This window comes from Balaenoptera physalus (genome assembly GCF_965194825.1).
Source record: "Balaenoptera physalus genome assembly, chromosome: X".
Classification (NCBI taxonomy): domain Eukaryota; kingdom Metazoa; phylum Chordata; class Mammalia; order Artiodactyla; family Balaenopteridae; genus Balaenoptera; species Balaenoptera physalus.
The window spans coordinates 62,792,023-62,818,833 of NC_138903.1; the positions used below are offsets into that span (position 1 = coordinate 62,792,023).

Sequence of the window (26,811 nt, forward strand, 5' to 3'; positions counted from 1 at the left end):
CACCCTCTCCAGCATTTATTGTTTACAAATTTTTTGATGATGGCCATTATGATTGGTGTGAGGTGAGACCTCACTGTAGTTTTGATTTGCATTTCTCTAATGATTAGTGATGTTGAGCATTCTTTCATGTGTTTGTTGGCTATCTGTATATCTTCTTTGGAGAAATGTCTATTTAGGTCTTCTGCCCATTTTTGGATTGGGTTGTTTGTTTTTTTGATATTGAGCTGCATGAGCTGCTTGTAAATTTTGGAGATTAATCCTTTGTCACTTGCTTCATCTGCAAATATTTTATCCCATTCTGAGGGTCGTCTTTTCCTCTTGTTTATGGTTTCCTTTGCTGTGCAAAAGCTTTTAAGTTTCATTAGGTCCCATTTGTTTATTTTTGTTTTTATTTCCATTGCTCTAGGAGGTGGGTCAAAAAGGATCTTGCTGTGATTTATGTCATAGAGTGTTCTGCCTATGTTTTCCTCTAAGAGTTTTATAGTGTCTGGCCTTACATTTAGGTCTTTAATCCATTTTCAGTTTATTTTTGTGTATGGTGTTAGGGAGTGGTCTAATTTCATTCTTTTACATGTAGTGGTCCAGTTTTCCCAGCACCACTTATTGAAGAGGCTGTCTTTTCTCCATTGTATACTCTGGCCTCCTTTATCAAAAATAAGGTGACCATATGTGCGTGGGTTTATCTCTGGGCTTTCTATCCTGTTCCATTGATCTATATTTCTGTTTTTGCACCAGTACTATACTGTCTTGATTACTGTAGCTTTGTAGTATAGTCTGAAGTCAGGGAGCCTGATTCTTCCAGCTCCATTTTTCTTTGTCAAGATTGCTTTTGCTATTCGGGGTCTTTTGTGTTTCCATACAAATTGTGAAATTTTTTATTCTAGTTCTGTGAAAAATGCCATTGGTAGTTTGATAGGGATTGCATTAAATCTATAGATTGCTTTGGGTAGTATAGTCATTTTCACAACATTGATTCTTCCAATCCAAGAACATGGTATATCTCTTGATCTGTTTGTATCATCTTTAATTTCTTTCATCAGTGTCTTAGTTTTCTGCATACAGGTCTTTTGTCTCCTTAGGTAGGTTTATTCCTAGGTATTTTATTCTCTTTGTTGCAATGGTAAATGGGAGTGTTTCCTTAATTTCTCTTTCAGATTTTTCATCATTAGTGTATAGGAATGCAAGAGATTTCTGTGCATTGCCAATTTTTTTTTTTTTTTTTTTTTTTAGCAGACACTCTTCAAAGTTTTATTTCACTAACTTCAGGTCAAATTTCTACAGCTGTTTTCTGGTCAATTTTCTATCTTTGCTTGGCTTCCAAAATGGTAGTACCAAAAGATTTGTGGGGTAGGGAAAAGAGGCCATTTTAAGAAGCACTGCATTTACTCATCTTCCACAAGGCAACAGAGTTGGACATCTGATTGTTCAACAAAACAAAGGTTTAACAGCATCCAGGAGGGCAGGCAGGCAAACCAGGCTGTAGACACTCTTCCATTTGTCAAAATCAGACCACAGAAAACCTACTCCACACATACCTAAAAGGTTATCACCATTCATCTTTTCTTTTTCTGCTGCTGCAACATTTTTCTTCTTTTAATTATCATATCATGTAGTTTCTCAAGTCCTTCCTTCAGTCCATCGCCTATGATTGCACAGGTGGGCTGCAAATGCCAGGGAGTTGATGAGCTCAGTTCACCCATTGCTAACAATTTCTCAATTTCTGAGAGAGACAATGAGTTCCTCAGGTCTTGTTTGTTAGCAACTATAAGCACAGGGACTCCTTGATTTTCTGATATCCTAGTTATTTTATGAAGTTCAGTTTTGGCTTCTTCCATCCTTTCAACATCAACAGAGTCCACAACAAATACAATGCCATCTGTGCATCTGGTATATGACTTGCACAGTGGCCTTAATTTCTCCTGACGACCTACATCCCAGAAGTGAAAAGTGACTGTTTTAGAATTTCCCAAGGTTACCTTAATTTTTCCCGTGTTAAATCCTTTGGTAGGTACGGTATTTACAAATTCAGTGAACTGCAGCCTGTATAACACAGTTGTCTTTCCAGCAGAGTCCAAACCCAGAATGACAATGTGGAAGGACTGAAATGAAGGCAGGCTGGACAGGATCGAAGTCTGGTCTGACAGTCCATTCCCCATTTCCAGCTGCAAAGAAGTGTTCCAAATTGAAAGGCTTTCTTCTTACTGCTTGAGAACTTCTCTTCCTAGGGGATCCAGCTACCAGACTCCCGAATTGGAGCCTGGATCCAAATGAGAAAGCATTGGTAGGCTCTTCTACACGGGGGCAGAGAAGCACTCCACCGCCGCTCAGCTTAGCTCTACACGCAGCTCTGGCCGTTGCCTCACTAGAAACCGTGGCTCCAGACTACGACCATGCCCACTCCACACGGTCCACCCCTGACCCCAAATCCCATTGGTCACCTGCGTCAGCGCGTCCATGCCACACGCGCCCCCATGCCCTAATTGGTGACAGTAACTGCCGCTCCCAGCACTGCGGAGCCAGGCTCTCCCTCGGTCCACAGGCATCACCGGTTGCCCTCAAGTTAGAAAAGAGGGTGCCTGTGGAGGGAGCCAAGCGACCCCTGCAGGGGAAGGGGAGCCTCGGCCGGTTGGTCAGGTCCCTGCCAGCCGGCTCGCTCTGCCCACCCGGGCGCACCTGCAGCGCGGACGCTGCGCCGAGGTTCTCACATCCGGCCTGCGGTCACCGCCGGCGCGTTAACCCTTTGTCCACTGGCCAGAGGGTGCTCCCTGCGTCTGACCTGTGGCAGCCGCCGGGGCAGGCCTGCTGTCCCTGCAGCATGATCCCCTCACCTCACCGCTCTGCACCCAGCCCACCAATTTTTAAAATGGGTTATTTGTCTTCTTGTTGAGCTTAGGAGTTCTTTATATATTATGAATATTAAAACCTTATTAGATGATTTGCAAATATTTTCTCCCATTCTATAGATTTTCTTTTCACTTTCTTGATAATGTACTTTGATCCACAGTAGTTTTAAATTTTGATAAGTCAAATTCATCTATTTTTCTCTTGTTGTCATGTCTAAGAATCCACTGCCAATTCCAAGGTCATGAAGATTTATGTTTTATGTTTTCTTCAAGAATTTTATGGTTTTAGGTCTTATATTTAGATTGGTGATCTGTTTTGAGTTAATTTTTGTATATGTTGTGTGGTAGGGAGTCCAACTTCATTGTCTTGCATGTGGATATCCAGTTGTCCAAGCACCATTTGTTGAAGAGTTCTTTCTTTCCCCATTAAATGAATTTGGCACCTTTGTTGAAAATCAATTGGCCATAGATGTATGGGTTTATTTCTGGACTTACAATTCTATATCATTGGTCTATATGTCTGTCCTTCTGCCAATACCACACTGTTTTGATTACTGTAGCACTGTAGTAAGTTTTGAAATTGGGAAGTGAGTCCTCTAACTTTGTTCTTTTTCAAGATTGTTTTGGTTATTTGGGGCCTCTTGAAATTCCATATGAATTTGAGGATTGGCCTTTTCATTTCTGCAAAAAAGGCTGTTGGGATTTTGATAGGCATTACAGTGAATCTATAGGCTGCTTTGGGCAGTACTGACATATCAACAATATTAAGCCTTATAATCCGTGAATACAGGATGCTGTTCCATTTATTTAGGTCTTCTTTAATTTCCTTCAGCAAATATTTTGTAGTTTTCAGTGTACCAGTCTTTCACCTCCTTGATTAAATTTATTCTTGGGTACTTTATTCTTTGGGATGCTATATGGAATTGCTTTCTTAAAAATATTTGGATTGTTTATTGCTGGTGTATAAAAACACATTTGATTTTGTGTGTGTATTGCAACCGGCAAAATTGCTGAGTTTGTTCATTAGCTCTAGTAGCTTTCATGTGGATTCTTTGGAATCTTCTATATGTACAATCACGTCATCTGTGAATAGGGAGAATTTTATTACTTGCATTCCAATCTTAATGCCTTTTATTTCCTTTTTTCTTGTCTAATTGCTCTGGCTAGAAATTCTAGTATAACATATAATAGCAGTGGTAAAAGTGGGTGTCTTGTCTTATTCCTGATCTTAGAGGGAAAGTGTTCATCTTTTACCATTGACTATGTTAGCTGTAGGTTTTTCGTAAATGCCCTTTATCATGTTGAGGAGTTTCTGTTTATTCCTAGCATTCTGAATGCTTTTACCATAAGTGGGTGTTGGATTTTGTCAAATGCCTTTTCTGCATCAATTGAGATGATCATGTAGCTTTCCCCCTTTGTTATATTAATGTGATGTATTATATTGATTGATTTTCTTATGTTGAACCATCCTTGCATACCTGGGTTAAATTCCCCTTGGTCATTTTAATATGCAGTTGAATGCAGTTTCCTAGTATTTTGTTAAAGGATTTTTGCATCTATAATCATAAGATATTTTGGGCTGTAATTTTCTTTTCTTGTTAGGTCTTTATCTGGCTTTGGTATCAGGGCACTGGTGGCCTCCTAGCATGAGTTGGGAAGTGTTCAATCTTATTCAGTTATCTGGAAAAGTTTGAGGCAAACTGGTATTAATTCTTTAAATGTTTTGTAAAACTCACCAGTGAAGCCATCTGGTTGTGACTTTTCTTTGTTGGGAGGTTCTTCATTACTAATTCAATTTAAATATTTTACTTGTTACAGATCTATTGAGATGCTATGTTTCTTCTTGAGTCAGTTCTGGTAACTTTTTTATTTCTAGAATTTGTCCATGTCATCTAGGCTATCTAATTTGTTAGTATACAATTGTTAGTTGCATTCTCTTATAATCTTAAAAAAAGTCTCCGTAAGTTTGGCATTAATGTCCTTCGTTTATTTATTTATTTATTTACTTATGGCTGCATTGGGTCTTAGTTGCCGCATGTGGGATCTTTCGTTGAAGCGTGTGGGCTCTTCGTTGTGGCGCACGGGCTTCTCTCTAGTTGTGGCATGCGAGGCTTCTCTCTAGTTGTGGCACATGGCTTCCAGAGTGTGTGGGTCTAGTAGTTGTGACACGCATGCTCTCTAGTTGTGGCATGTGGGCTCCAGAGCGTGTGGGCTCTGTAGTTGCGGCATGTGGGCTCTCTAGTTGTGGTACATGGGCTCAGTAGTTGTGGTGCTTGGGCCTAGCTGCCCTACGGCCTGTGGGATCTTAATTCCCTGACCAGGGATTGAACCTGTGTCCCCTCCATTGTAAGGCAGATTCTTAACCACTGGACAACCAGGGAAGTCCCAATGTCCTTCTGTTGATTTCTGAATTTAGTTATTTGTGTCTTCTCTCTCTCCCTCTTTTTTCTTTATCAGTCTAGCTAAAGGTTTGTCAATTTTGTTGCTCTTTTTTTTTAAAAAAAATTCATTTATTTATTTTTGGCTATGTTGCTGTGCGTGGGCTTTCTCTAGTTGTAGTGAGTGGGGGCTACTCTTTGTTGCAGTGTGCGGGCTTCTCATTGCGGTGACGTCTCTTGCTGCAGAGCATGGGCTCTAGGTGCATGGGCTTCAGTAGTTGTGGCACATGGGCTCAGTAGTTATGGCTCATGGGCTCTAGAGCACAGGCTCAGTAGTTGTGGCGCATGGGCTTTGCTGCTCTGTGGCATGTGGGATCTTCCCGGACCAGGGTTTGAACCCATGTCCCCTGCATTGACAGGCGGATTCTCAACCACTGCACCACCAGGGAAGTCATTGTTCCTCTTTTCAAAGAACCAACTTTTGGGTTTGTTCATTCTCTGTACTGTTTTTCTCTTCTCTATTTCATTTATCTCTATTCTAATCTTTGTTGTTTCCTTTCTTCTGCTAGCTTTGGATTTAGTTATCTCTTCTTTTTCTAGTTCTTCAAGATGTAAAAGTAGTTCATTGATTTGAGATCTTCTTTTTAATGTAGGCATTTACAGGTATAAATTTCCCTCTGATTATGGCCCTTGCTGCATCTCATGAGTTTTGTATGTTGTGTTTTCATTTTCATTCATTGCAAAGTATTTTCTCATTTCTACTGTGTTTTCTTCTTTGATCCATTAGTTGTTTTAATAGTGTGTTGCTTAATTTCCACATATTTTTGAACTTCTCACTTTCCCCTCTGTTGTTTTTCTTTTAGCTTTATTCGATTGTGGTTAGAAAAGACAGTTTGAATGATTTCAATCTTCTTAAATGTATCGAAACTTGTTTTGTGGCCTAACATATGGTCAATCCTGGGGAATGTTCTATGTCCACTTGAAAAGAATGTGCATTCTGCTGTTGTTGGGGGGAATGTTCTCTCTACGTATCTTTCTGGTCTAATTGGTTTATAATGCTGTTCAAGTTCTCTATTTCCTTATTGCCCTTATGTCTAGATGTTCTAACTATTATTGAAAGTGGTATTTGAAGTCTCCAACTATTACATTAGAACTGTCTATTTTTCTTCTCAATTCTGTAAATGTTTGCTTTCTACACTTATATATTCCTGATTAATTGATCCTTTTATCAATATATAATGTCTTTGTCTCTTGTAACAATTTTTGACGTAAAGTCTATTTTGTCTGATATTAGTATAGCCAACCTCAGCTCTTTTTGGTTACCATTTGCATGGAATATTTTTTTCCATCCTTTCTTTCACTTTCAACCTACTTATTTCTTTGGATCTAAAGTAAATTTCTCATAGACAGCATACAGTTGCACCATGGTTTCTTTTTTTAATTCACTCTGCCCAATCTCTGCCTTTAATTGGACACTTTAATTAATTTACATTTAATGTGTTTACTAATAAGGAAGGCTTTCTGCCATTTCTTATACTATCTTTGTCCCTCATTTATTACATGTCTTCTTTTGTATTTAGTTGATTATTTGTAGTGAACCTTTTTGATTCTCTTCTCATTTCCATTTGTACATTCAAAGAACATTTATTTTGTAGTTACCATGGGAATTACATTTAATATCCTAAATTTATTATAATATAGTTTCAATTGATACCAGCTTAACTTCAATAGCATATAAAAACTCTGCTATTATTCAGTTCCATCCCCTTCCTTATGTTGTTGTCACAAATTACATCTTTATATATTGTGTGCCCAATAACAGATTTATAATTATTTTTATGCATTTGTCTTTTATGTCATGTCGGAAAGAAAGAATGGAGTTAACAGACCAAAAATGCAATACTAGCTTTTATGTTTGCCCATGTAGTTCTCTTTACCAGAGAACTTTATTTCTTCATATAGCTTCACGTTATTGTCTAGTGTCCTTTCATTTCAACTTGAAGGACTTCTTTTTGCCCCATTTTTTCTCAGGTAGGTCTAGTGTTAACAAATTCCCTCAACTTTTGTTTATCTGGGAATGTCTTAATTTCTCCCTCAATTTTGAAGAAGAATTTTGCTGAATATAGAATTCTTAGTTGACAGTTTTCTTCTTTCAGTGCTTTAAATATGTCATCCAACCACCTCTGGCCTCCATGGTCTCTGATGAGAAATCAGCTTTTAATCATATTGAGGATCCCTTGTATGTGACTAGTTGCTTCTCTTTTGCTGCTTTCAAGATTCTCTGTTTGTCTGTCTTTCAAGAGTTTAATTGTAATGAGTGTTGGTGTGGATCTCTTTGCATCTATCCTCCTTGGCATTCATTGAGCTTCTTGGATGTGTAGATAATGTCTTTCATCAAATTTGGGAAGCTTTCGGCCTTTATTTCTTTAAACATTCTTTCTGACTTTCTCTCTCTCTTTTTCTTCTGGGACTCCCATAATGGTGTCCCATGGGTCCCTTAGGCTCTGTTCTCCTTTCTTCCTTCTTTTTTCTTTCTGTCCTTTGGACTGGGTAATTGCAATCGTGCTGTCTTCAAGTTCACTGATCTTGTGCCTGAAGCTTCTAGTGAATTGCTAGCATTTTGACAGAGATTTCCTTGAATGTCAGGAGTTTTTTAAAATGACAAAAAACACCTCTTCCAGTCTTTAAGGTCCTCTCAGGTCTTTTCTGAGCATGCTATGTGCCCTGGGCATTTCCCCATATACACAGGTGCTTTTGACTGCCTTCATTTTCCAAAGAAACACTCTCTCTGGCTTTTCCTCCCAGGCCTTAGGTTGTCTATTTTATGTCTAAACTGCAATCTTTTGCCTCAGGAATCTGTGGGTTGTTCATCTACATTACGATGTTTTCAAGCAATGCTCACCACTTTTATGACCTAGTTGAGTTTCAAGTTAGGTGTAACACAGATGAGTACCCTGCATCTGTCATCCAGGTAGCCCCTGACAGGTTAGAATAGATCTACACAGTAATTTTCAAATAAGGTCTACTCTCTTCCCTCTTGAACCATGGTCCAGGGTTCTACACTAGGAACATATTTTCGTGAGTGCTGCCCAGTTGGGATGGGAGTAGGACAAGGGCAAGTAAAAATGCCATAAAGCTCTCCTACCATTAAAAAGCTAGGTATCTTTTTACTTGTACCATGAGCTGTTATTTTCCTTTAACAGATTATCCCAGGGGGCACTGCATTTGAACTAGGATTACACGGTACACCTTGATATGACCCTTAACTTTTATTTATTTCATTTGTATTTTGATCAAAGTAATAGTTTAATAACATGCACATAGTTTACAAAGTCAAACATTACCTAAGTCTTGCGATGACACACAGCAGTTCTCTAACTTATCCCTTCACATTTCCAATTTCTACTTCCAACAGACAGCCACATTTCACTCTTTTAGTTGCTTCTAGTATTTCCCTGTATATATTCAAATAAAATGAGAAGATTGGTAGTTGTTTTTCAATATTTGATACGCTCTACTGACTTCCTTCTATGGAAGATTATAATTGAGTCCTACTACTATCTCCCACATCCATCTACACACACATTTCACCTTGTCTCATACTCCACATTTAATTATCCCAGAACTGTTGGCCAAATTAACATTCAGTGTTTAAAGTTATGGTGACAACAAATACTGTTCACAGCTGAGCCAGCTGCTATATAGTATGGCTACTTTTCCTTCCTTGAAAAATTTTTTCCTGGAATTAATAATTACCTCACCTTATATATGTTGTTTAGCTTTCTATGTACTTATCACTAATGCATATCAATTCCTATGTATTTATCACTAACTCATGCCACACTCTTTGACAAAACTGTAATATTCTTCTCAGTATTGTCAACCACACCAGGCAATCTGTGAATTCCATCTTCTCCTCAGAACCTTTCCCTTGAAACTCTCCAATTTGGACTGTTTGATTTCTAGGCCTCTGTACAGCTGGTATATGGGACCTTCTACTCACTATCATCCTGAGAAATCCCTGCTGTTCTCTCCTGCATTGGATCCTCTGTTTCCTGGATCATATGTCTTCTGCTTTCTGGATTTATTGCCCTCGTTTTGTTGGGTACCTACTCCAAGATTCCTGAACTTGCATGCCTGAAAATGTCTGTATTCTATCCTTGCAATTGATTGGTAGTTTGGCTGCGTATAGAATTCAAGGCCCAATGTCTTCAAGCTTTCAGTATTGTTGATAAGAAGTCCAAAGCCATTCTGATTTTAGAACCTTTTTGTGTGACCCAAAATTTTTCTCCCTAGAAGCTTTACAGCTTTTAGAATAATTTCTTTTCCCCTTTGCTCTGAAGTTTTATGATATGACTTGAGACTGCCTGGGCAACCAGTGGGCCCTGTCAGTCTGGAAATTTATGTCCTTAGGTTTGGGGGAGATTTTCTTTTATTATTTCTTTGATAATTTCCTCTCCTTAAGTTTCTTCTCAGGAATTATTTTTATTGGATGTTGGACCTCATGGATTAATTGTTTAATTTTCTTATTTTTCTGTTTTCCGTTTCTCATCTCTCTACCTATTAATTGTTTTCTTAGAGATTTCTTCAACTATATCTTCCAACACCTTGTTGAAAAAAAATTTTTAAACCACTTTAGTCATTTCTAAGTGTTCAGTTCAGTGGCATTAAGTACATTCACAAAACTGCAACCATCATCACTATGCATTTGCAAAACTTTTTAATCATCTTAAAATAAGCTACAAACCCATTAAACAATAACTCCCTATTCTTCCCTCCCCCTAACCCTTGGTAAACTCTAAATCTACTTTCTGTCTCTATGAATTTGCCTATTCGAAGTACCTCATATAAGTGGAATCATACATTGTTTGCCATTTTGTGTCTGGCTAATTTCCCTTAGCATACTGTTTTTAAGGTTTATCCATATTGTAGTATGTATTAGAATTCCATTCCTTTTAAAGGCTGAGTAATATTCCATTGTATGTAAATACCATATTTGTTTTTCCATTCATCTTTTTATGTATATTTGGGTCGTTCCCACCTTTTGGCTTTTTAAAATAATGCTGTAATTACACTGATATATAAGTGTCTGCTTTCAATTCTTTGGGGAATATACCTAGAGGAAGAATTGGTGGGTCATATGGTAATTCTGTGTTTAATTTTTGGGAGAACTGTCAAGCTGTTTTCCACAGTAGCTGCACAATTTTACATTCCCACCAATAAGGCACAAGGGTTCCAATTTTTCCGTGTCCTTACCAACACTTGTTATTTTCCATTAAAAAAATAATATCCATCTTAACGGGTATGAAGTCGTAACTCACTGTGGTTTCTTACCATTGTAAAGTTGACTTTTCCTTGATTTGGCATTTGCTTGATTGCTGTAAACCTTTGACTGTTTTCCAGAGTTTTGACAAAGTTGTTTCTGACAGTTTCTGTTTGTTTTTCTATGCTTCTGTGGAGTGATGGTCGCTCGGCATTGCCTACTCCATCATTTTTATATGGTATATCTTGGTATATGTTCCATGGGTGCTTGAGAAGAATGTATATTCTGCTGTTATTGGGTGAAGTGTTCTATAAATGTCAGTTAGATCCTCTTGGTAGATGGTTGTGTTGAGTTCTTCTTTATCTTTCCTGATTTCCTGTCTAGTTGTTGTATCACACCCATAACAGGAACGGATAAAACTAACTTCTTCCTCCCAATGAAGGTAAGAGAACTTAAGGTAGCTTAGGGAAGAATATAAGCGAGAGTTTCCATGACTTTCCAAGAGCCTGATGTCTTTCAATTGCTGGTCTGCCTCTGCTGCTTCATCTCCCACTATTTCCTCAGATGCCCTACATACATAGTAAACTATTTATAGTTCCCCAAGACCATGTGTTCTTTTACCTTTCTCTGGCTTTGTACAGGCAATCACTTTTCCTGAAATGTCCTCCCCCTTGAGTACCTTTAAAGATTCAGCTCATATATTACCTCCCTTATGAAGCTTTTGCTGATCACTTAGAGCAACTTGAATATATCTTTCTTTGGATGCTAATTTACGATGAAGCTAATCATAAATCTTCAAAGTCCCTCACTTGGACAGACCCTTTCCAAGGTCCTGGGAGGGGCCCTAACATTATTTTACAAGAGTATATATATATATATATACTCTTGTAAAATAATATATATATTATATAAAAAAAAAAATATATATATATATAATCTAATTTGCAAAGTAAGATATTTAACCATATTCAGTTAAGACTTTTCTCTAGTCTGACTTTTCCTCCATCAGACATCCCCCTTGTGTTGGGTGGCAGTGGAGTGGCTAAGAGGAAATTGAGTTGTGGATGGATTTAGTTTGGGTTTAATGGGATATATTTATGTGGTTTGCAATGACTTATGTATATAGTTAATTTATTGCTAATGGTGTAGGAATGGCTTCAGGAATGCTCCCATAACCCGATGTCTTGACTCACCCAGCATCTTTACACAAAACAGAGACAGCCAGAGGTGTTATAGCCATATGAATGTATCCTATAGTGCCCTGTCTTAGACATGTTGGGGAGCAGAGGAGAAACAAAGCTTGAAATGTACAAAGTCCAAAGTTAGTCTGTGGAAAATTCTTCTAATCATCACATTTAAATTTTAAGTGAAGGATTTGTATTTTTAATGATGCTCAGTCAAAATGAAAGTTTCCTCCTTTCAAAACTATAGTCACTTCAGCATGTACAACTATAAATAAATCATAATACTTTTTTCATGGAAATTGTACAAAATAGAATTTATCAAAATTACTGTTTTTCTTTCTTTTTTTTTTTAGAATCATTTTTTTTTTTTGGCTGCGCCACACGTCTTATGGGATCTTAGTTCCCTGACCAGGGATTGAAACCGGGCCCCTGGCAGTGAAAGCGTAGAGTTCTAACCACTGGACTGCCAGGGAATTCCAAAAATTCCTGTTTTTGAAGAACCCAAACCTCCTAGCAGTATTACAAACCGCAAGTACAGCTGTGTGTACAGTCACATATTTTATGCATCTCATCTGCTATGTACTGAATTGTGTCCCTCCGACTCCCCCAACTTCATATGCTGAAGCCCTAACACCCAACGTGTCTGTATTTGGAGACATTGCCTTTAGAAGGTTATTAAGGCTAAATGAGGTAATAAGTGTGGGGCCCTGATCTTCTTGGATTGGTGGCTTTATAAGAAGCAATGACTGAGTCTTAAAAGAAACCAATCCACTCGTTTCAAAATGGGGTAAGAGGGGTCTATTCTCTTGCCCAAGTATCTTTACGGATCTTCCCTTACTCTCCTCTACTACTCACTCACTAGTTGTGTGACCTTGGGACCAACCAGCTAACTCTTTAAGACAGTTTTTTCTTCTATAATGTAGATAAATACCTCACAAGGTTGTTGTGAAGGTTAAATGAAATAAGGCCTGTGAAAGCATCTATCACAGTACTTGGCATACAGTAGGTGCTCAATTAATGTTAGTTTTCTTTCTTTTATGCTTCTTTTCAGTGAGGTCTGCTCATTCTCTTTAAAGAAGCAGAGTCTCTTCATCTTCCTGGGCTCTCATCCCTCTGTAGTATTCCTCTGAGGAGAAATTGTTTTCTTCATTATCTTGGAAGAAACTCTATCTCCTTATGGGGATACTCATCCTCCCCTGGAATTTTTTCCTGGTTATAAAAAAGCCCTAAAGTTTACAAGGCCAATGCGTGATCTAGCAGGAAATGTAGACATTTTTCATGTTAATAGTAAAAGGACAAGGAGACCGTTTCCAATTTGTACAGACATTTTGTTACCATGGCATGTGCTTAGAGCAGAAGCAAGAAAGCAGCAATTAATTGAAGGTCTCTACAATGCAGAGTTTTAATTAATTCATCTGATTTTATTAAATGGTGCAATTTGAAGAGGTATTAGGCATAAAGCAGTTGGTAAATTCCCAGTGCCTGAGTCTACCCCCTACCATGCTCCTCATGGGGCTAGGCAGAGATGCTAGCTCCATGTCACTGTCAGCAAGTCTCATTTCAGAAGGTCTACTTCCTGCAGGTTGCATGCCAGGGAAGTAACAGTGGGATATTATCCCAGAAAGGGAGAGTTGCTGGTTGCAAAGGTCAGGAGAGAGCGTGATGCAGCCAAATGCTTTTGGGTCCATTAAGTCAGCACAGCTGCCACATGGGCTGCCAATTCTATTCAGAAGTGGGCAAAATTCAGGTTGGAAAATTGCTTCATGTGTGTGGATTGGAGCAAATGAAGATTAGAGTGGGCAATAGGGACTCATATAGTTAGCAGTTAAGAACTGAAGGTGAAAGCAAGTGAGAGAAGGTGGCAGCTCCCTGTCACTGTCCTCTCCTGCTGACGCAGCTGCCAGAACCCCCTTTGCCTAGGTGCAGAGGGGAGGGCTTGGAGGCTCTTTATTTCTGTTGCTTCCATTTCACCAACAGTTGGCAGCTCTATCCGTTGTAGGGATTAGCTCCTCAAATTTGTTGTGAACATATTAAGGAAATATTCTTGGTTTATAAAAACCAAGAAAAATTGCATACAGCTAGAATGCAATTTCCAGAAATGAACTTCTTTCCTCTTCTTAGATGTAAATTATCTTTGTCTATTTGTATCTTTTTTTCTTTCCCCTCAATTTTTTTTGGCCACGCCATGCAGCTTGTGGGATCTAAGTTCCCAGACCAGGGACTGAACCCAGGCCACCTGCAGTGGAAGCGTGGAGTCCTAACCACTGGACAGCCAGGGAAGTCCCCCGTCTTTCCCCTCAATGTTAGAGAAAGGATTATTTTGTATCCTGTTTAGGAGTAAACCCCTAACCTGGGCTCCAGATTTTACCTCCCCTGGAACCTTAAACTCTTAATTACTGTCTTTCCTCTCAATGGTCTTAAATGCCTCTCACTTCATTCCATACTTCTCCTCAGTAACAGACCCCCATAGGTCATTTTCCTTAAACAAACACCTTCTCTTGAACCTGTTGCCCCTTGGAACACTGTCTAGGAAAATAAAAGCAAAAGCTTCTCAGCTGTTCGCCCTTAAAGAGTCATCTCCCCATTTCCTGCTACTTTCTTTCGAGCTACATTAGAACTAAAAATTGGGCTGAACAGCTTTGCAGGGAAGCCTTCCCTCATTCCATTAGGCACTATCAGTCACACCTGCACTGCGTTCCCACAGCACTGTGTTCATCCTGCTATTATTGTACTTGGCAACTAGAACTGTAATTTATCTGTTTACACTGTATTGTTATTTACCTCCTTGTATTTGTGTTACTTTTGCTAATCCATAAGTCCTTAAAAGGAAGTAAAGTGACCTTTATCTTGGCGTCCTCAGAAAAGAATGTTTCATAATCGGTGCCCAGTAAGTGTTGAGTGGGAGACATGGGGGGGTGGTGCTAACAGCTATCGGACCATGACCATGTGCCAGTTTTTCTGTGAGACAGGGGTCATTATACTTTCTTTACACATAAGAAAACTGAAGTTTATAGAGTTCAAGGAGCTTGCCTAAAGTCATATAGCTATTCAATATTAGAGCTGTAATTCAAATTCCAGTATGTCTGATTTTAAAATCTATGCCCTTTCTATCATGTTGCCTCCAATATCTTACACTGAGTCCAAGTTCTGGTCCTACCAATTCTCTTGTGTCTTCACCCCACTCTCTGCTTTCTGACCTCACAAAGACACCCCAGTGCCCTGATCCCTATTTTCTCCTGGTTTGCCTGCCCCCTTTTGACCCCACATCCAGCCTAGACCACATGACTATACTCTTGAGCCCTCTTTCATCATCACCTTCAACCTCTGTCCCTTTGCCCCATCTGCCTGGAATAATCATCACTCCAGGTCAGCCCCCGCAATGTGCCTTCTCTGTTCTGCCACTATTGCAGAAAACTGCACCAAGGGACAGACTGGTATCACCAATCTATGGTTTCCAACTGCACATACACTTTGTGGGCTTCTTCATGATCCTTTCACTCATCTCTGGTGAGCTTCTTCTCCTATTCTTCTCAATTACTGTTCCAATATTTACCACTTTCCCTAACCCCGCTATGGACATCTTACCTCTTCATTCTTGAACATTTAGGACAGTTCTGTGGTTTTGCTATCATACAAAAAAGCTAAGGTGAGCATCCTTATACATATTTCTTTCTTCACTTGAGATTTTTGTCTTAAATGGCAAGCTTCTTGAAAGAGTTAGCCCTACCCATTGCTGTCATTTCATTTCCTTTACCTTCTATTCACCACTCAACCTCCAGTTGTCTGGCCTCTATCCCTTCCACTCACTGACTCACTTCTTTTTTTTTTGGTTGCCCCATGTGGCATGTGGGATCTTAGTTTCCCGACCAGGGATCGAACCCGGGCCCCCTGTAGTGGAAGTGTGGAGTCTTAACCGTTGGACCACGTGGGAAGTCCCCTGACATTTTTTTTAAATTGAAATATAGTTGATTTACAATGCTGTGTCAGTTTCAGGTGTACAGCAAAGTGATTCAGTTATACATACATATATATATATTCAGATTCTTTTCTATTATAGGTTATTACAAGATATTGAATATAGTTTCCTGTGTTATATAGTTAAGTCCTTGTTGTTTATCTATTTTATATACCTGTTTGTATATGTTAATCCCAAACTCCTCTAATTTATCCCCCCCTTTCCACTTTGGTAACCATAGTTTATTTTCTCTGCCTGTGAGTCTGTTTCTGTTTTGTATAAGTTCATTTGTATCATTTTTTTTTTAGATTCCACATATAATTGACGTTTTTCTCATCGAAGTAACCAGTAGCCTCCATTTTGCCAAATTCTACTTCATACTTGTAAGTCTATAGCTTATTGGACCTCTCAGCTATATCTGACACATCTGAGAATTCTCTTCATCTTAAACTTTCAGCTTCTGTTTTCTGTAATCCTACTCTGGTTTTCTTCCTAATAAGTATTAGCTAATAATTACTGTGTGTTTATCAGGCACTATTCTAAGGGCTTTACATTAATTACATGTACATTTAATCCTCAAACAATTGAGGCTTAGAGGTGAAGTAACTTGCCCAAAGTCACACAGCTGGTATGTGGCAGAGCCTAGAGTATAAAAAAATCATACAGACTGGATCCAGAGTCCATGATTTTAATCACTGTGCTATACTGCTTATCCTTAACATACTTTTTCAGTCTCCTTTGCGAGCTCATTTTTACTGGTCTTTTAAACACTGAAATTCTTCAAGATCCCCTCCTTGGCTCTATGGTCTCCTTCTTACACACTCTCCACAGGTAATCTATTTACTCTCATGGTTTGAATCACATGTTCTTGATACTCAGATCTATGTCCAGTTGAATATATCGCCTGAACTTCAGACTCTTAAATCCAACTGCATCTTGGTCAGATCCACTTGGGTGTTCTTTTGGCACCTGGTACTCAACGTAAAAACTGGCTCACTTGTAGTGCTCCTCCTCCTGTATTCTTCATGCAGTAATGTCATCCAGTCATCAAAACCATGGTGACACACTAGATTTCTCCATCTCCTTTACCTTCAGAATCCAATTAATCACCGAGTTGTGCTAATTCTGTCTCCTAAAAATTTTTAAAATCTTTCCCTTGTCTTCATCCCTACTTTAAACTCTCTTCATCACTTGCCTGATATATTGCAACAGTCTCCAGCCTGGCCTCTCTTAAATCTATCCTGAATCATCTCAGCAAAACACAGATCTGACCATGTCACTGCCCTTCCATGACTCAGTACTGCCTGTTGGCAGTACCTGTTGGTACATTCTCAGTTCTTCAGCATGACACAGCTTTCTGTGGTTAAAAGCATGGGCTCTGGAGTTAAACTGCCTGCTTTGAATCTCAGCTCTGATGGTGTGCCACGTTGGGCAAGGTACTCAATCTCCTTCTGTCTCAGTTTCCATATTGGTATTATAATTGTGAGAATTACATGACATATCCATGTAAGGCACTTAGAACACTGCCTGGCATATAAAAAGTGCGCAATAATTGTTTGCTACTGTCAACATTATTATCTAGTCTCATCTCCTCTCATTCCTTGCCTTCAAGCTTATGTTCTGGTAATACTGCACTGTTTATAATTCCCTAAAGGCATCATGCTGTTTCACGGCTGTGTGCCTTTCTATTGCTGTTTCCTTAACCTCCTATACTTTCACACACTTATCTGCCTGGCTAATCCTCAGCTCAGTCCTTAGCCAGACATCATCTTCAGGATATCTTCCCTGACTCCCATGTCCCTGCCACAGTCTAAGTAATTTGCTTTCTTCTGTGACCTTATAGACTCTGTACATGCCTCTAACAGCGTTTAACACAGCGAATTGAAGTTGCCTATGTATGTCTGTCTCCCCTGATGGACTGTAAGCTCTTTGAGCAAAGGGATATGTCTTTTACTTCTTTGTACCCTCAGCACTTAGCATTGTGCCCATATAGTAGGTGCTTGTTGAACTGAACTGCCTCCCTTTTCATGGAATAACTAGTTAGGTATCCACATCTGTGGCTCACTTGACCAGGAAAAGAATGTCTCTCTCTTTTGCCAAGCTGGTCTTTCCCATTTCAATACATTCCACCACTGAAATGTTTGAGTCAAACTTTGATTCCTCCATTTCCCTCACCCTCACTCTGACATATTATGTCAGTTCTATCTCCAAAATATGTCATTCTTCTCATTTCCACTGCTACCACCACCATCTCTCAACTGGCACCTGGCCTCCTAACTGGTCTCTATACTTCCATTCACACCACCCACCCTCCACTCCGCACCGTAGCCAGAGTCCTTTTAAAATGTACATCAAATCATGGTACCTCTCCTAGTTAAAAGCCTTCAGTGGCTTCTCACTCTATTAAGTATGTGATCCAACTCTTCACCATGCGCTACAGAGCCCTGCAGGGTCTGGCCCCTTGTCCCTTACTCACTAGCGCTAGTCATAGTAGCCTTCTTCCAGTACCCAGAACACACCAAGCTCTTTCTTGCTTCAGGGTCTTTCCACATGGTTGCCTACTCTGCCTGGAACATTTGCCCTCTAATTGATTTTTTTTGAACCTGGCTGGCACTTCTCACCCTTTGAGTTCTAGCCTAAAATATCACATCTTTAGAGGGTCTTTCCTAGTAAGCCTATCTAAGTCCCTCTGTTAGTCGCTACCTCTGCATTTTGTGTGCTTCCATCATGGCTCTTACCACAGTTTATAAATATCTTCACTTATTTTTTACTTGCCCTGTAGTCTGTCTTCCTCACCAGGTTGCACACTCCGTGATGCAGTGACCATATCTACACTGGTCACCATTGTAGCCCCAGCACCTGGCAGTGTCTGGCACCTTGTTAGCATTCAATAAGTATTCCTTGAATGACTGAGTGACTTGATAAGTCAATCATTCAATCAGTAAAGCAGGGCGGCTATGTGAAGTTTCTTTTTGGCCTCTTCGGTAAGAAAAACTTTACAACTTCAGGTAGCAATTTAATTGGTGAGATGAATCATCTTGCTTAACCGAGTTGAGAAGTATTGTAGGAGATCTTAATCAAGCAAGAAAAGGAAATACTTTTTAAAAGTCTGGATGTTAGGCCCTTTATGCTTGTGAGTGACTCAGGAGTGACGACTGTAATTACTACAAACCAGCAGTTCTCAACAGGGGGTGATTTTGCCTCTTCCCAGGGAACATTTGTTAATGTCTGGGTACATTCTTGGTTGTAAAAACTGGGAGATGCAGGGAGTGTGCTCCTGGCATCTAGTGAGTAGAGGGCGGGGGTGCTGCTCAGCATCCTATAACACATAGGACAGCACCCCAACACCCCCCAACAAAGAATTATACCACCAGAAAGGTTAATAGTGCCAAGGCTCAAAAACCAAAAGAGAAACAGGACTAATATCTACTTTGTGAAACATAATAGAATGGTCAAATATAGGTGGTTAGTGTTCTAGAGGATTTGTAAAACTCAATAATTGAAGCATTAATAAGCTCTCTTGTTTCCTAAGATTTATTTCTGTTCTTTAGAGTGGGTTTCTGTTTGTTTGTTTTAAACAAAGAGTCCATTGACGGGCTTTAGGAAATTGCTGAATGTTCTGAAGTTGTATCCAAAATTGTGTAATTGTAAGCATTTATATGGGAGGAGGGGCCGTCAGATTCTCAAAGGGGTCCATGACCACCAAAAGATTAAAAAGCAACTCGTATGGAAAGACCTTTGTGTTACCTGGACTGTACTTTAAAAAGTCATTATTTTGTGGAATATAGGTTCTGCAAAATGCTTGGGAATATGCATCCTGGAGGGGTGTCTTTTAGAGCTGCCTCGGGAGGCAGGCAAGTGTGAAGGAAGCTCAGCCTACTTTCTTCCTAGCTTGGGGGCAATACAGGTTTCACTGGGCTGTTAGGAGACCATGTGAGGGAACTTACATAAGCCTTACTGAAGTGTTAGGCACACAGCAAGTGCTCAATAAATCTTAGTTTTCTTTCTTCCTTTCTCATTACTGTGAGGATTGACTAAAATAATGCTTTGAGAACTAAATGAAATAATGCATGTGGCATGTTGTGTGGTCAGAAGTAGATGTTTAATAAATGCTTATTTTTCTCCCATGTATTGTTTATACTAAAACCCTGGGTCTTATTCTTGAAAGTAGAGGAGGATAAGCCCCAAATTCAAAAAATTTGAGTTTCAATCTTGGCTCTGCTGTTTTCATTAGCTGATCCTAGCCAAGTTAGTTGGTGAGTCTTATTTTTCTCATAGGGGGATAATGCTTACCTCTCAGGGTTGCTAAGAGACATAAACGAGATAATTTATGTAAAGGACCTGGCATATGGATATACTTACACGGGATATAATTGGTGCTTAATAAATGTTAAGTTCTTTTCTCATTCAAAAGTTCCTAGATTCTACCTCTATGAAGCTTTTCTGTAATAGAAGGACAGTTTGCTGAATGCCTGGTACTATAACCTCATCTAAATATAAAACTCAAATATAAAATTTCTAGTATTTGTATTTACTCATACTCACATTTGTTCATATAAAATGATAATATTTCATTTAAATATGTTTTAAATATTTTGTTCTATGAGCTCCGTGTCAGCAAGGGCTGTTAGGTTAAATCCACGTAGCATCCAATACGGCAGCACCATGTTCAGTTTTTTTAATTTATTAAGCACTTACTGGGTACCAAATTCTCAGCATTGAGGGATTAAGAAGAAACATGTTCCTGGTTGTGAGGAGTTTTACCAATATTTCTGACATTAACAATAATATCTAAAATTTAATTTATATTATTTATATAGTATATATTAGTAATATATTTACGTATTTTATTTATATATGCCAGCCATTGTTCTAATCCCCGTTTTATAGGTGAGGAAACTGAGGCACAGACAGGTTAAATAATTTGCTCAACTTGTCTAGTATATGTTGTTACTATGATCACTTCATGGAGCTGGTCAACGAAATTAGGTCTGTCTGATAAATATGTTTATTTAATTTTTATGTTTTAATTTCAGTAATTTACTTACATTTTTAAAGAAGTCATACATACATGGTAAAAACTTCAAAAGGCACCAAAAGGTATACAATGAAAATAAGTCCTGACTTCTGTATTCTGGTAATGATAGAGTAGCTTCTATCAGAGTAACAATCATGATAAGTTGAAGGTAGTAGAGAACATCCAAAACCAGGCAGAAACTAGAGGAAATTCAACCCTTGAAAGAAGGGAACTATGCTGGGTAAGGCTCATTAGTTATATATATTTTGTGTGGTATATGGTAGAGCTCAAGAAGAAAGCTGCAGGCTTATTAGAGTACAGAGTTCAGAGTTCCCAGAGTCTCATAATATAAGATCCAAAATCTCCAGGTTCAAATAAAAACTCACTCATCATACCAAGAATCAGGAAAATCTCAACTTGAATGAGAAAAGACAATCAACAAATGTTAACACCAAGATGACACATGTTAGAACTACCTGATAAGGATTTTAAGGTAGCCATCATAACAATGTTTCAGAATCAATTAGAAGCATTCAGAAGCATGCCAGAAACAAAGTGAAAAAATAGAAAATATCAACAAGGAAGCAGAAGACATAAAGAATGGACATTTTAGAACTGAAAAATACAATAACCAAAACAAAAAAACTTACTGATGGGCTTAATAGGAAAATGGAGATGACAGAGAAAAGAATCAGTGAATTTGAAAGTAGAGCAATAGAAATTACCCAATCTGAACAATAGAGAGAGAGAATAGACCAAAAAATAATGAACAGAGACTTAGGGTCCTGTTGGACAAGACAAAAGATCAAACATTTGTGTCATCAGAGCCCCAGGAGGTGAAGATAAATAAGATGGAATTTAAAAACTATAAAGAAATAATGGCTGAAACATCCCCAAGTTGGGTGAAAGATATAATCCTACATATTCAAGAATCTGAATGAACCTAAATAGGACAAAGCCAAAGAAATCCACTACAAATAACATTATAATCAAATATTTGAAAAATAAAGACAAAAGAGCAAAACCAAAACCTTGAAAGCAGATAGAGAGAAATGATGCATCATTTTACATTTCCACCATTATGGAAACAATGATTTGAATGACAGTGGGTTTCTCATCAGAAACCATGGAAGCCAGAAGAAAAAGGCACATTTTTTAAGTGCTGAAAGAAAATAACTGCCAACTCAGAATTCTATACTTGGTGAAAATTTCCTTCAGGAGTGAAAGACAAATCAGGACACTCTCAGATGAAGGAAAACAAAAAGAATTTATCTTCATCTGACATACCCTAAGAGAATGGGCAAAGGGAGTTCTCCAAACAGAAAGGAAATGATAAAAGAAGAAATCTTAGAGCATCAAGAAGGAAGGGAGGACAACAGAAATAATAAAAATATGGGTAAATAGAGCAGAGTTTCCTTCTCCTCTTGAGTTTTAAAAATTATGTTTGATGGTTGAAACAAAAACTATAACATTGTCTGATGTGGTTCTCAATGCATGTAGAGGAAAAATTTAAGATATATTAGAGAGGAAGGTAAAGGGAAATAAAGGCAGGTAAGGCTTCTATAGATCACTCAAAGTAGCAAAATGTTGATACCAACAGACTGTGATAAGTTACATATATATAGTTTAATACCTAAAGCAATCACTAAAAAGTCTATATGAAACACTGAAAAACACTATAGATAAATAAAAGTGACATTCTTAAAAAATGTTCAAGTAATCTACAGGAAGGCAGGAGGAAAATAGGGAACAAACAGAAAACAAACAATAAACTGGCAGACTTAAGCCCTAACTTATCAATAACTACATTAAAGGCAAATGGTCTAAACACACCAATTAAAAGACTGAGATTGGCCGAATGGATTAAAAACATGACCCAATAATAGCCTGTCTACAAGATAGTCACTTTAAATATAATGATATAGAGAAGTTGAAATAAAAGTGATGGAAAAAGATATACTGTGTAAACAGTAATAAAAAGAAAGCACAAATGTCAGTTTCTTAAATAAGCAAACTTATACACACCATATGATCCAGCAGTTGCATTCCTGGGCATTAATCCCAGAGATATGGAAAATTACATTCAAACAAAAACTATACATGAATGTTTAATTTTAATAGCCATAAATTGGAAACAACTCAAATGTTCTTCAGTGAATAAATGGTTAAACAACTATGGTATATCTATCCCATGGAATATTATTTAGCAATAAAAGGGAATGAATTATTTATTTATGAAACAATTTGGACAGATCTCAAGGGATTACACTGAGTGAAAAAGCCAATCTCAAGAGGTCACATACTACATAATTCCATTTATATCACATTCTGTAAATGAAAAAAACTGTCAACATGAAGAACAGATTAGTGGCTTCCAGGGATTAGAAATGGGGTGGGGGAAGAGAAGAAGGCAGCAGCGGTTATAAAAGAGTAGCACAAGGCATGAGTCTTTGTAGTGATGGAACAGCTTTGTATCCTGACTGTGGTAGTGGTTACATCAATCTATATATGTGATAAAACTGCATAGGACTAAATACACACACACACACTCACACACACACACACACACAGGTGAGTGCATGTAAAACTGGTCAAATCTGAATAAGGTCTGTGTATTGTACCAATGTCAATTTCCTGGTTTTGATATTGTACCACAGTTATATATTACCATTGGGAGAAACTGAGTGAAGGGTACATGGGACCTCGTTGTACTATTTTTGCAACTGTCTCTGGATCTAAAACATTTCAAAGTGAAGAAGTTTAAAAAAGTCATTGGGTGAGATGGGATAAAAAATTTATTGGATGGGATTAATAACAGATTGAATACTAAAGAAGAAAGAATTAGTAACCTGAAGATAGATCAATGGAAATCAAGCAAACTGAAGCATAGAGAAAAAATATTGGAAGAAAAATGAGAGTTTCAGTGACTTGTAGGACACTATCAATCAATCCAACACATGTGTAACTGGTGTCCCAGAAAGACAGAAGAAAGAGAACAGGGGGAAAAAAGTGAAGTACCAGCTGATAATTTCCCAAATTATATCCAAAACTGCAACCCACAGATCCAGGAACTCAGGGAATCCCAAACAGGGTAAATACAAACAGAAGTACACTAAGGCACATGGTCAAAGTTCTGAAAACCAAAGATAAATTTATAAAGGCAGCCAAAGAAATAAGACATATTATACACAGGGAAACAATGATAAGACTGACCTTCCATCAGAAACAATGGAGGCCAGAAGAAAATAAAAACTGTCAATGTAGAATTTTATATCCAGCAAAAATATTCTTCAAAAATGAAGGCAGAAAAAAAAAATTAAGAGCAGATAATTAAAGGGCTTCCACTTCTGGCTGTGAGGGGAAAGAAGATGTGGAATTATTTTCTCTTCGGAAACAACTGGAAAATTGACAAAATATATGAAACATTTATTTTCAGACACTGGACAAGAGGCAACACAAGACAGTGATCTGAGAGAAAAGGGATACAAATGAAGTGAGCCCTACCATCACCCCAGCTTTCTGCCTGGAGGTAATCCCTGGACTGTAGAACAGGACTGTGATCCTAGCAATCTCCAAGTAGAGAAGACAGAAACTGGAGTTCTGAAAGGCCAGGGCAATTAGAAATTGTGAGAATGGAGCTAAGCCAAAAAAAGAGTAATAGAAGTATGCATAGAGGTCCCCTTGAGTCTCTTGATGAATACCAATCTGAACATGTACAGAGTAAAACTTCACAAGGACAGTCTCGAAAAACTTCCAGGGTAACAATTACTGAGAAGTTGTAAGATGAACACTTCCTAGAGTTCACACAGGACCAAAGTGGAGAGACCTCACTGAATACATGGGGCATAAGTAGAAACATCAGGGCAGTGCCTTTGAAATGGGCTAAATTAGCCCTAGAGTAAAGGCTACTCAAGATTTACTCTAAATATGCTTAAAAACAAACCTTGAAAGGATCAAAGGGTCCACAATAACTTATCCACTTATCTGATATCCACAATATCAGAAAAAAGTACAATCCTCTCTAAATCAATCCAAAAAAATCCAGCACTCAACAATGCAAAATTCATGATGTTGGATATCAAATTAAAACATTACTAAACATACCAGGAAGCAGGAAAATGTGATCTACAACCCAGAGAAAATCAGTCAACAGAAACAGACTCAGGAATGACAGAGATAATGGAATTCTAGACAAGCACCTTAAAACAGCTATTATAAATATGCTCCATATGTTCAAGGATGTAAAGAAAATAGGAACACAATAAGAGAAATGGAAAGATGTTTTTCTTGGTTAGCGTTTTAAAAAGATTTAATTTCTTTAGAAAGTATTTTTAAAAATAGAAATTATAGAGATGAAAAGTCAAATATTTGAAAGGAAAATTTCACTGGATGGGATTAACAGCAGTTACATACTGCAGAACAAAAAATCAATAAACTTGAAGGCAAAGCAATAGAAACTCTCCAAAATGAATAGTAAAGAGAAAAAAAGACTGAAAAAAAAGGGAGTTGCACAGACTTCCCTGGTGGTGCAGTGGTTGGGAATCTGCCTGCCAATGCAGGGGACACAGGTTCGATCCCTGGTCTGGGAAGATCCCACATGCCATGGAGCAACTAAGCCCATGTGCCACAACTACTGAGTCTGCGATCTAGAGCCCACAAGCCACAACTACTGAGCCCATGTGCCACAACTACTGAAGCCCGTGTGCTTAGAGCCTGTGCTCTGCAAGAAGAGAAGCCACCACAATGAGAAGCCCGTGCACTGCAACGAAGAGTAGCCTCTGCTCGCCACAACTAGAGAAAGCCCGCGCACAGCAATGAAGACCCAACACAGCCAAAAATAAATAAAAATTTAAAAATTAAAAAAATAAAAATTTTTTACGAAGGGGGTTGCAGTGACCTATGGGACAATAGAACTGATCTAACAGGTTTAATTGGAGTCCCAGAAGTAGAAGAGAAAAAGAAAGGACAGAAAATAAATAATGGCTGAAATACTTCTAAATTTGATGAAAACTATAAACCCTCAGATCCTAGAAGCTCAATGAATACCAAAACAGGATAAACACAAAGAAAACCACATCAGGACAAACTAATCAAGCTGCTGAAAATTAGTCACAAAGAGAAAAGTTAAAAGCAGCCAGAGGGGGGAAAAAGGCATATATTATACAAAGGAATAAAGCTAAGAATGATTGCAGACTTCTCATGAGGAGATGTGCAAGCAAGAAGACAACGGAGTGATATCTTCAAAGTTCTGAAGGAAAAAAATTATCAACTTAGAACTCTATATCTAGTGAAAATATCCTTCAAAAATTAAGACAAAGTAAAGACTTTTCAAACAAAAGCCAAGAGATATTGTTGCTCGCAGACCTATACCATGAGAAAACTTAAGTTGTTTTAGTTAAGTTCTTAAGTTCTTTAAAAGAATGTAACTTTTACCAGATGGAAACCTGGACCTACACAAAGGATTGAAAAATGCTGGAAAGTGTAAATATAAAAGATCTTTTTTTACTCATCTTTAAATTTCTTTAAGTGATAATTTAGGGCAGTGTTGAGAGAGGCAGGTCCAGTGGTGGCTGTATATGTGCTGACTGCAAAGGAGTGTCACTGAAGACCATGGAGCAGTGAGGAAGGCTGTCAGCCTGGTGGCAGAGTAAGTGGAGCAACACAATCCAGCCAAAAGTTTGCACAGCCTAGCTGCGGATATAGGAGGTGTGGTCCAGAGCTGCTAATAGGTTCATTCTAGCCTAAGCATTGCATCCCTTGGCTGGTATGAGTAGTTATCCAGTCTCCCTGCATCTCCTGCGGGGGTCCATACAGCAGGTGCCCCTACTATGAGATCGCTTGCCTCATTGGGCTCTGGGTCTTTTCTTCCATCCCTTCATTTAAGCTTCTCAGTTCTCCCCTCTGAAGTACTGGCACCATGACCAGTACCTGGACTCCCTAACCACAAGAAGGACATGGAAAATGTACCCTTAGTCATACCTGCTATAATCTTTGTAACTATTTTTATTTAGTAAACCATTATTTTGAAATCCCAGAATTTTACTTCCACCTAGATAGAACACAACAAGAATATAGATTGTTGGCTTAATAAAGGAGATTAGAAGACTTCCTTTCTCAAACCCAAGCTGTAATATCTATGTTTGAAGATGCTGAAAAAGATGAAACTGCAGT

General features: G+C 38.4%; 1 protein-coding gene and 1 pseudogene across 9 annotated transcripts in view; both read right to left on the minus strand.

Annotated features, from left to right (window-relative positions):
• Window positions 1–26,811, minus strand: part of HDAC8 (histone deacetylase 8) — a 243,685-nt gene that overhangs the window by 99,798 nt on the left and 117,076 nt on the right. The window contains exon 10 of one of the 8 annotated variants that reach the window (XM_082446016.1): window positions 6,426–8,676. The exons of the other annotated variants lie outside the window; for them this stretch is intronic. Within the exon in view, the coding sequence (XP_082302142.1) occupies window positions 8,656–8,676 (21 nt within the window). The 3' untranslated portion in view covers window positions 6,426–8,655. Of the gene's footprint in view, window positions 1–6,425; window positions 8,677–26,811 lie in introns of those variants that run through there. 8 annotated transcript variants of the gene reach the window in all.
• Window positions 1,199–6,415, minus strand: LOC309652342 (ADP-ribosylation factor-like protein 4A pseudogene; annotated as a pseudogene). Its single transcript has one exon. The product of its transcript is annotated as an ADP-ribosylation factor-like protein 4A pseudogene (transcript).